This window comes from Rhagoletis zephyria, unplaced genomic scaffold (assembly GCF_001687245.7).
Source record: "Rhagoletis zephyria isolate East Lansing unplaced genomic scaffold, Rhagoletis_zephyria_1.1 Rzeph_scaffold_00420, whole genome shotgun sequence".
Lineage (NCBI taxonomy): Eukaryota > Metazoa > Arthropoda > Insecta > Diptera > Tephritidae > Rhagoletis > Rhagoletis zephyria.
In genome coordinates, this window is record NW_016157504.1 from 49,404 (window position 1) to 60,989 (window position 11,586).

General features: G+C 33.2%; 1 protein-coding gene across 1 annotated transcript in view; it reads right to left on the bottom strand.

Annotated features, from left to right (window-relative positions):
* Positions 1-7,211: 7,211 nt before the first annotated feature.
* The window catches only part of LOC108359608 (1-phosphatidylinositol 4,5-bisphosphate phosphodiesterase classes I and II-like), a 191,035-nt gene continuing 186,660 nt past the window's right edge, over positions 7,212-11,586 (bottom strand). Inside the window, exon 11 of the mRNA XM_017611533.1 lies at positions 7,212-9,211. Coding sequence (XP_017467022.1) covers positions 8,927-9,211 — 285 coding nt within the window. The 3' untranslated portion in view covers positions 7,212-8,926. The remainder of the gene's footprint in view (positions 9,212-11,586) is intronic.

Here is an 11,586-nt window from a genome sequence, read left to right on the forward strand (position 1 = left end):
GTATTGCCCGGTTTGTAGTTGCAGTTAAAGAAAACACATGCAAAGGCACGATTTTTTTTAAATTCGAAAAAATGTAAATATTTCAAAAACGGTGACACTTTTACCTGAAAATTATTGCTTTATCAGTGAGCTTTCTTAGAGGTCGCGCTGGTCGGTTTTTTATAAAAACGCTGATGCTCTCAATTTTTTTATTTTCTTGACATGTTAAAATGCAGCTAAAAATGTGGTTTCTACATATAATTACTCTGGTATTATTGGGGAACATTCCCTTAATTGCACACCTGTCTTGGACTTGGAACTTGTCACCAGGGGGTTTCTGGGGTTGCTAATAAGGAATCTGAAGTCAGTTTTTCAAAATTCAAAATGGCGGATCCAAAATGGCGATCAATTTTTTTCATTGTTGGATTTGTTCGAAAACCGGCACTCGAGAGTTTTTGGGGTCGCTGATTACGAATCTGAAGTAAATTTTTTTAAATTAAAAATGACGGATCCAATATTGCGATCAAATTAAAAAAAAAATAGTAAAATTGAAACGTTGATACTGAACGTTTTAAACATTGTCAAGGGTTGAAACTCGTTTCCAGTGGGTTTCTGGGGTTGCTCTGATGTCAAAAAAATTCAAAATGACGGTTAAGAGTTTCAAACAAATCCAATCGTTTTTTTAAGTTGGTCGCCATTTTGGATCCACCATTTTGAATTTTGAAAATCTGACATCAGATTCGTAATCAGCAACCCCAGAAACCCACTGGAAACGAATTTCAACCCTTGACAATGTTGATACTCAACGTTTTAATTTTAGTATTTTGTTTTTAATTATTTTGATCGCCATATTGGATCCGCCATTTTGAATTTAAAAAATTTACTTCAGATTCGTAATCGGCGACTCTAGAAACTCTCGACTGCCAGTTTTCGAACAAGTCCACAAAATTAAAAGAAAATGGATCGCCATTTAGGATCCGCCATTTTGAATTTAAAAAATTTACTTCAGATTCGTAATCGGCGACTCTAGAAACTCTCGACTGCCAGTTTTCGAACAAGTCCACAAAATTAAAAGAAAATGGATCGCCATTTAGGATCCGCCATTTTGAATTTAAAAAATTTACTTCAGATTCGTAATCGGCGACTCTAGAAACTCTCGACTGCCAGTTTTCGAACAAGTCCACAAAATTAAAAGAAAATGGATCGCCATTTAGGATCCGCCATTTTGAATTTAAAAAATTTACTTCAGATTCGTAATCGGCGACTCTAGAAACTCTCGACTGCCAGTTTTCGAACAAGTCCACAAAATTAAAAGAAAATGGATCGCCATTTAGGATCCGCCATTTTGAATTTAAAAAATTTACTTCAGATTCGTAATCGGCGACTCTAGAAACTCTCGACTGCCAGTTTTCGAACAAGTCCACAAAATTAAAAGAAAATGGATCGCCATTTAGGATCCGCCATTTTGAATTTTGAAAAACTGACTTCTGATTCCTAATTAGCAACCCCAAACCCCCTGGTAACAAGGTCCCAACCCATGATAATGCGTAAATCGTTCAGTATCAGCGTTTTATTTTACTAGTCTCCTTTCGAGAGAATATTTTCGGGAACTAGGCCCATTCTAACTGTCCAAGACAGGTGTGCAATTAAGGGAATGTATCTCTTTTTTTTATCACAAATAACAATATTCTGATGTAGCGTTTATGAATTTCCAAAAAGAGTGTTTTTATGAACCACGCTAAGATAAGACATATGCATACATATATATCAAAATATTCAGAATGACGAAATGAATTCGTTCAGCCCTCTCTGTTTGTAAACACGCTAACTCGAACAAAATTTAGATATTTTAACGAAAGTCTGTGTCGAAGTTGCCTTTGGTATAATTTAGGTTAATGTTAAATTTTGGCCAAATCTGCCAATAACCACGCCCACCTCCCACGTTATCATTAAAAATATTTTTGTTTTATTATTATTTTTTTTTACGAATTTTGCTGTTCAAATTTACATTTCAAATATATCAATAAACATTTGTGGGTACTTTTGCCTCAGTCGTTGCATATGGGTTAATGACAAAAAAATTCTATACATTCACAATATTTCATGTATTAATTTTCAAATAAGCATATTGTCAATGGCTGGTTTACTGTATACTGTGCCATTGACCACGAGGGATGCGATATTTGATTTTGAGCGGAGTTTGAAATCTAGTGATGACATGTGCCTTTCAAATACAGATATTCATATCCGGAAATTTAAAAGCTGTCTTTGGAGACGACAGCCTAGTTACGCAGTTCTCATGGACAAACTTGAAGGGCAACACGTCCGTTAAGGACTTTACAATTGGAAAAATTTTTAAAATATAACGTTTTTTTGCCATTTTTTCCCCTTTTACGAAAAAATCAAGCTACTAACAAAGAAAATCGGTGGACATATAAAAAGTTGTGAATGGTAAAATGGTAACGCGCAATGATTTTGCGTAATTTCATTCGATCATTCACAACTTTTTATTCATCGATAAATTTACTTCTTTAGAAGCTTGTGTTTTTTTGTAAAAGAACAGGCTTTAATACAAATGAAAGAATTTATAAAAACTGTTATTTTTTAATTTTTTTCCTGTTAAATTTGAATTTTTTCATCTAAATTAAAACTTAAAATGAAAATATCTAGGGATACAAACCCAAATTAAGTTTACGTGTCTCGGCCTGTTTTTGCGTCATTTTAGCGTCCCTACAGCATAATATGTATGCATGTAGCTAAATAAGATTACACACTTTGTTCACAGGTTCTTGTATGTCTGCAGTTGGAAATACTAAGCTGAGCTGGACAACACTGAAGCTAGTATTAAAAGATTTTTCAACTCTGCAAAGGACCGCGTTAAGAAGCGAAGCAGTTAACCCGCTGACCTAAATGTTTTACGCAATTGTCGAGGACATGAGTCCAAAATTAATAGAATTCTAAATTTATTACATTTAACTTTTTTCAACTTTTTACATTCAAAGTAAATATATAACTTAAACATGTTGCATTTACCTTCTTTATAGCATGAAATACTTAGCTTTTACTAAAATTTTGAATGTTTTCCTTATCAACGCTTCAAATCTATATCTTTCACCTTATTGCACATTTACTTACCTTAAACCTTGCAAACTATTGTGAATTCTTTTGTAGCTAACATTCAGCTGCCACATAGGCAAACGAGGATTTTGTAATTTTTCGTTCGCTACCCGCGCAAACAGCCGGATAGTTATTGAAATCCCTCTATCTACATAAACTCGAATCTTATACATTTGATACAGTATATAAACCGAATAAACTTAAGCAATTGATTTCCGAAAATTTCCGTGTTTAATTTCTTTCAGAAGGTTGGGAAAATATTCTTTAAGAAATACATTCGAACATTTCTTCAGAATGCTGAAAAAATACAAAATACAAAATATTCCTAAAGAAATCTTTTAGATTTCCAGTTACAAAATCCTACACATATTTCTTTACGAGTTCGTGTTAACCCCTTCAAACGATTTTCTATGAAAATACGTATAGAAATCGTTACAGAATTCGAAACACATTTCCGAGTTTCTTTAAAATTTCGGGAACTTTGGTTTGCAGGGTTGTATGTACTTTTTAGCTTCATTTAAATTACACAACAAATCTCAGTGTACACATAAATTTTGTAGATGTATTGTGATTTCACTTTGAGCAGTCCTGCGCTATAAAATTTGCTTTGTCGATTTAATTTAATTTTAGATGGTTTCGCTCTATGTATGTACATATTTTTGGTTATACGATGTTTTTTGGCTTGACCTCTATCGAAACAAATTGAAAAAATTGGGGAAACCAGTCTCTGCTCTAATGGTATTGTAAAAGTGTAAGCTGTTTCGAAACCGATTCGAATGAAATTCGAAATAGTTAAACAATACGCGAAATAATAATATGAATAGAATAAATTATTGTTTTGTTTAAACATTAAAATTTTATTTTCGCAAAAATGTACAACACAAGATAATAAATAAATTAAAAAATAAATAGTAGTATTAAACTAACTAAACCATATCAGTTGTGAAGCCGATTCAAATACATGCAGATGAATTGAGATTTATACATATAAAATATGTACATACATAACTCTTTTTAAGAAAGAATAAAAGTACAAGTCGTAAAAGGAATAATATTGCTACTCATATTTTTATAAATGCTATCATACTGTATTATCAAATTAATTAAATACCAGTATTGGAAATAAAAAACCGCGTCCCAGAGATGACAAACAAACTTACAAAAACACCATATTAAATATATTAATTCATGCATACATATGTATACGTATGTACTAGAGATGCCAAAATATGAGGAAAATTGTGATCCCGGGATTTCGGGATATTTTTTCAGTAATCCTGGGATCCCGATATTTATCCCGAAATTCACATTGAGTCATAACTTTTATTAATATGAGTAAAAATTCAATATCTGAAAGCATTTAAAGATACCATGAAATAAAACTATTTAACATTTACGATAAACTATTGTAAAACTCCCATATTTATTAATTCAGACAAACCTAAAAGTACCTAATACATTTTTTAAATTGTTTTTAAAAAACCATGTGGTCCAGGAACGCATACATCACAAATAACAATGTACTTTTGAAAGTAATAATTAATAAAAAAAAATATACAAACATAAATTCTCTAAACATGTTTATTCTACTTCATACAGAAATGGCGATTTTTTGCCATTTTTTCGCAATTAACTCGAAATTTTGAGGGTGAACGAGTCAACCGGACCTCAGATTCGGATTCACCGGGTCGAAATACATGTCGGTAGGTGGGTCTGGTTAGAAGCACACCCCTTTTTTTGGGCCGGTGTTGTTATTATCTAATTATTAACAAGCAATTCTTGTAACCCTATTCAAAATATATTTTTAATTCGGGATCTTTAAAGTACCTTCGATTTGATACCAATATTATAATATTATGACGTCTTAATTAATTTGTAACTAAATTCGAATGGGTAGCAACCTTATACTTACGAGTCTTCTCGGAGATAGTGGCTATTCAGATAACCTTAAGATCCAAAACATTATCTGTGTACAAAATTTCATCAAAATCGTTAGAGCCGTTTCCGAGAACCATATGGATATATATACATATATATATATATTTTGAATCGCATATTTATTTAATTTTTTGTTTAGAAAAAAAAGGTAAAATGTTACTATTCATGGGTACCCAGAGAAGGTTCTTAAACAATGCTTTCCCTAAATACAAAATGTTATCCCTTAGGAAGTAAGGTTGCCACTTATTATCGATTCTTCACAATTTATCTAAAACATCGCAATATGGTCATCAAATGAATGGTATTGTTGAGAACCTTGGACAGAAAATATTTTTGATCAGGGTTGCCACGCTTCTATGTAAAATAATTTTATATTTTGTTAATTTTAATTAGCATTTTTTTGTTAGTATACACAGTACATATACGCTCAATTCCAGCGTATTTCAGAATGGGGTTGCCACCTAAATTTTAGAGTAAGAAATTTACTAACTAGATATCGAAATCCATTTTTTTTCCAAAATATTTTTTTAGAGCCGTCCAAATTACCAGTATCTGTTATCCAAACCTTGAAAATTGTAAAAATTGTATGCACTCCGTTCAAAGCTCGGTCAACATGGTACTTGCACAATGTGTACATAAGAGCAGCAAACTATTTAAAGCGGAGTCTTCTAATCTTGACCTGAACTTGTTACATACAAAACCTGCTGATGAACAACATCTTTCGGCCTCAACAATTTTAGGCTCAACTGTCGAAAGGTAGTTATAAGCGATTTGAAGATAATGACCTCTATCTCCTACACTACAAAATATTTGAACTTCTTTTACCAGCACGTCGGATAAACTATAACTTTTTAGATTTGAGTATATTGATTTAAGAAATTATGTAACTTTTTCTTGAAACTCTCTGTTTCATTGACATTAGCAACGCTATGAGTACATTCATTTAAATATTCTTCAAAAAGGCTAAGTCTGCAATTTAAAAGTACAGTTTCAAACGTTTTACAAAAATCATACTTCAAAATTCATAAACAAGTTCTTACTATCAAATATCAAAAACATCGGGATCCCGGGATCGGGATTAGGGATTGGCATCCCTAGTATGTACATAATTTAATAAATAAACGTTGAGCTCATTCGTTTTTGTGCGCAAACGCGAAGAGATTTATTATTTCCTGTTTCTGGGTTAGGAAAAGCCGTATACATAACTGTTAAAGCTAAAATAAAATTACAACCGTGACAACAGATACATAAAAAGTATATTTCGTGGAGATAAATAAGTTAGATTACTAAAGAATAGACATCACATTGAATTATTGCCGTGAAGTTGATGAGTTTAAAAAAGGATAAAGAAAGTTTTAGGGCCGGTTGCTCTAAGCCTGGTTGACACGAATATAGCACGGTGTCGGTAACGTCGATAACGATGTTTAACCGGGGATTAGTGAGCAACCGGCCCTTAACATATTGTCACGACCAATGCAAATGTCCCTATTTGACAAATTTGGAATTTTACATGGAAATGCATACAGATCTAGCTCGTATTTTTGAAGATATGCCTTTGAATTTTAGTATACGATTGTTTTCGAGAGCCAACTAATGGACTATTTAAAAACCGAATTTCTACAAAAATTCGAAATAGGGCCTTGGTATTGATGATGTACATTGTACACTGCACAAACACACATACGTATTTTGTATAACAGTTAATAATAACTAGTACAAAATTACTCCAGGTAATAGATGAATGTATGTATGTCTGTACATACCCTTGTGGTCAGCTGATTAAGTTATGTGACATTTTGCCCAGGTTTAGCTATCTTTCTTTTGCCTATTTATATTTTTTATAAAATTTTAGCACATTATACATATAACCAGCGACACATAAATCCACTTTTAAAACTTCGTACAAAATTTATAAAAATTAAACAAACTTTACCAATTACACCCAAAAATTTTAAATTTTTTATTAAAATTTTTTAGAAAAATTTAAGGTATGCAGTATGCGTTGATTTTTAATAAATTTTTGGCTGCCGCTGTTGAGAAAACAAACCTAACCAATTTCAACCAATTTTAACATTTACACCCAAAAATTTTAAACATTTTTAGAAAAATTTTAGGTGGGGAGTTTCATAGCCCATTAAATTTTAGTGGGTAAAAGTGCAAGTTTGAAGACGATAGAAAGTCGCTTGACTTTTAATATTTTTTTTTGGCTGACGGGGTTAAGCATTTTTTCCATATAAAACAGAGGTGGGCAGTTTCGGCAGAGTATTTTTTGTTGTGTGCGTGCGAACAAGTCGTGCGGTTGAATGAAGTTTTCGCAGCCTTCCCAAGCAGAGCGTGTATATGTATGGGCGCAGATGCTGCCCAGCTGTGATATAAAGTATGGTCGACGATTACTTTTATATGGAGGAAAATGCCTAACATCGTCAACAAAAAAAAATGATTAAAAGTAAACGAGATTTTCTAGCGATTTAAAATTTGCACTTTTACCAACTAAAATTTAATGGGCTGTAAAATTCCCTACCTCAAATTTTACTAAAATTTTTTTATAAAAATTTTAAATTTTTTGGGTGTAAATGTTAAAGTTTGTTGAATTCGGTTAGGTTTGTTTTCTGGCCGTTTATTGTAATCTTTTGATTGCTTTAGGCCGATGGTAAATAAAGCAATTGGATGTCTTATATTCCTTTTTGTTTATTACTATCGATATTTCGCCTGTAATCTAAAGGCATCTTCAGGACTGCAAAGAACACAATATGGTTACATATACAAATAATTATTTACAAAACGTACAACAAAACACAACTTAATATCTTAGCTTCCCATTGGGAAAACGGGGATGCATTACCTTTTTCTAGCAAGAGAAGAGAGAGAACTCTTCTTTTAAAATTGCTAGCCGTATTTAGAATTGTTTTCATCTCATGTTTGGAGTTGAAATTTATGAGCCTCCCTGATACTGTCTGTTTTTGATACTGTCGAATGTTATTCTATTGTTCTTTGAAATTCTGGACACCATAATAATAGTCAAAATGTCACTTGACTTAATCAGCTGACCACAAGTGCATGTACAGGGTGGGCTAAATAAGACCTACCAATGTTTAACACGTATAACTTCTTTATTTTTAGAATCATTGTTATTTTCTTTGTGTCATAATTAATCTCTAGGAAAATCATAATGGATACTTACAGTCCACCAACAACGACTACAATACGCTATGCGTTTTACACAATTTGCCGCATAAATTGATATTTTAGGTAATGTTTTGATGTCGGATGAATCACATTTCTAAGCAAAACTGTAGATTTTGGAGCTCTGTAAATCAAAGGGCAACACACCAGCATCAGGTACCCCAATCCGGATGCACTGTTTGGTGCGGTGTTATGGCCGAAAGAGTTATCGGCCTATATTTCTTCGAGATTGAGGATGAAACGCCAGAACGATTTCTGGGGGCTTCTTATAGAACAATTACTGACAACTTGTTGCGGCCAACGGCAGCGCACGTCCTAATTTGTGGTTCCCACAAGATGGAGCGAGTGCGCACATGGCTAGGCAAACCATGTACCTGCTGCGGTAGGTCTCATTTGGCAAACGCTGTATGTATGTGTATATGTACTTCAAGTCTAACGAAGGTAATTTTAATCTTAGTCTACAAACACATATTAAGTAGAATTTTATTTCTACATATTTAATGCACAAACAAAATTTAGATATTTTTAACATTAGTAATTTCATCTCAATGCTTCTCATAGTTCCATTTACATATACGTACGTGTATAGTTAGTAACTGATTGTTATTACTCCTCCATTACACTATACTTATACGCAAAAATATATTCCTTCCGCCTTGCTTTAAATTTGCAAGACTAAATACTGTATTATTGTTATATCAGAGGGTGTTTAAACACCGGCCGCAGAGTCAGCACAGGCGTTGGAACCAGTTTCATCGCTACCGCTATCCAAAACATCTTTATTCTTACCACCAATGCTACTCGTGAGACTGTTACTAGAGCGCGCAGGAGAAATCATATTTCCACCGTTTAAATTCAATGTGAGGTTATTGCTTGCGCCAGATGTAGATGGAGCATCCCCACCGGCATTACTAGACGCCTGGAATAGAATTAGGAATCCATTGCTAATGACACAGGTGCGAGATTCGGCTTCCTTTTCAAATATTTGTCGGGCCTATAAATAAATACGAAGTAGTTTGGCTGTAAAGAAGGTCGATGAAAATTCTATGGACCGATAGATCGTTCTATAAAGAACATATGGTTATATGTAGGACATATGTACATAAAGATGGCCCTTGGTTATATGAAGAAAAATAAAAGTGTTTGGATTCTCGGTCTAGAAATGTGTGAATAGCTTAAAGACTAAACTATACAAAGTTTTAGGTCAATCAAAAAAGATTTAGAGGGTTGTCAAAGCACTCAAAGTTTCCCATGTATTTTATACGGTGAAAAAAGAACTTTTGGTAGAAATGGTATATAATTCTTGAAAATCAATATTTTTCCATCGGAAAACCCTGGTTCTCTTAGGAGACTTTTAACCACTAAAACTTGTATAGTTTAGTCTTTAGGCTATTAACACATTTCTAGGGGGTGGGACGAGAATCCGAGCTCTTTTCAAAGTAGGGGCCACCCTAATGTACATATGTATATAAAAAATACATTTTTAAAAATTAAAAAAAATACACTTTGCTCCTTCGTAAATTACAATTACAATCAAGCATTCCAATTTTTCACAGTTCCCAGGCAGCAAAATATCAGGAAACGAATCCGAAAATGGAAATAATTTCGTATTAAAACCCGATATTTCATTCGTTTTCCAATTTCAGTTTCGGTCGTTTTTCGGTTACGTTATCCAAACAAAGTGTGTGCCAAGCGTATGTCTAAGTACAAAAATACCCAAAATGGTTGTGACATGGATACGTTTTCGGCTGTTTTTCTAAAATTTTTCTTATTCAATTTTACGTTGACAACGCTTTCATTCTAAACTCCATAGATGTTTTTTTATAGTTGCAGAAAACCAATCATACAAAATTTTAGAATCAGCGATTATTTAATAAAAAAAAAAATACTTTTCCTGCTATTTTAATCTGTTGCTTCTGACGCTATTCGAACCTGGGACCTCAGCAGACTATTTACGTATATCTATGTATGTATGTACAAGTTTTCAAATATTCAGTTTGAATAAAGACCCAGCCAGCAGAGAAACGTACTTTTTGCCGAAAGTGCAGTTTTCGTACATTTTTCGTTTCCGGAAATGTTCAGAAAACGATTTTCATATTTGTTCATTTTTCGTATCCGAAAATGTCATCATCTTATTTCAAAACAATAATTTTAAAATATTCGCCAGTAGCTGAGTGTGCAGAGAAGTATGCTACTATTTGTTAGCTTTCAGGAGGTCCCAAGTTCGAATTCCGTCAGAAGCAACACATTCAAATTAGTTATTCAAATTTGAAATAATTGCTGAATCTTAAATTTGTTTTTGGTTTGGTTTCCTGTTACCATGAAAAAGTTTCTGTGAAGTTCATAATGAAATCGTTTTCAACGAAAAATTGGATCAGACAAATTTTAGGAAAACAGCCAAAAGCGCATCCGTTTTACAACCATTTTCGATAGTTTTCTGCACATACGTTTCGGATGAACACTTAAGTGGGAGAACTGATCTGAAAAACGTCCGAAAACGGAATCGGAAAACGGATGAAACATCAGGTTTTTATACGAAATTGTTTCCATTTTCGGATACGTTTTCGGATATTTTGCTGGCTGGGGAGTTTAAAATTATGGTTTCCGAAAAATGAACGAAAATTTTAATCATTTTCTGAACGTTTACGGATGCGACAACTGCACGAAAACCGAACTGCCGCCAAAGACTGCTGGCTGGGTTTCCAGAAAATGGTATCGAAAAACTAATCAAATATCAGGTTTTTATAGGATGTTGTTTCCATTTTTGGATACGTTTCTGGATATTTTGCTGGCTCGGTTTTATATATTTGGGTAACTGACATAACTTACACGGACATAACCTCCATGAGCCCGTGGAAGTTATTCAGACTTGATTTCCACGAAGATCAGACTTAACTTCCATGGAAGTCATGACATAACTTCCACAATAATTAGATCGGAGTGCTAAGATCGTTCACTGGATATAAATCTAATTATTACTATTTAGGAACAAAAATCAATTACGGTTTCAGTTCAACCATGACAATTGATTAATTAATTTCATTTATATGATTTTAGCTACATGTGTATACAGGGTGTCCCAGAAGAAACGTGCCAAACTTTAGGGGAAGGTAGGTGGGGGGGTGAGCTCACTGATAAACAAAAAATTTTCAGGTAAAAGTGTCACCGTTTTTGAAATATTTACATTTTTTCGAATTTAAAAAAAATCGTGCCTTTTCATGTGTTTTCTTTAACTGCAACTACAAACCGGGCAATACTTAGTAAATTTTTTATGTAAAATACTTCCAGATAGTTGCCTCTCCATACTCAAATGCAATGTAGTTAAAATATATTAAGGAACCATCATAAAATTAGGACTATTTCTGGATT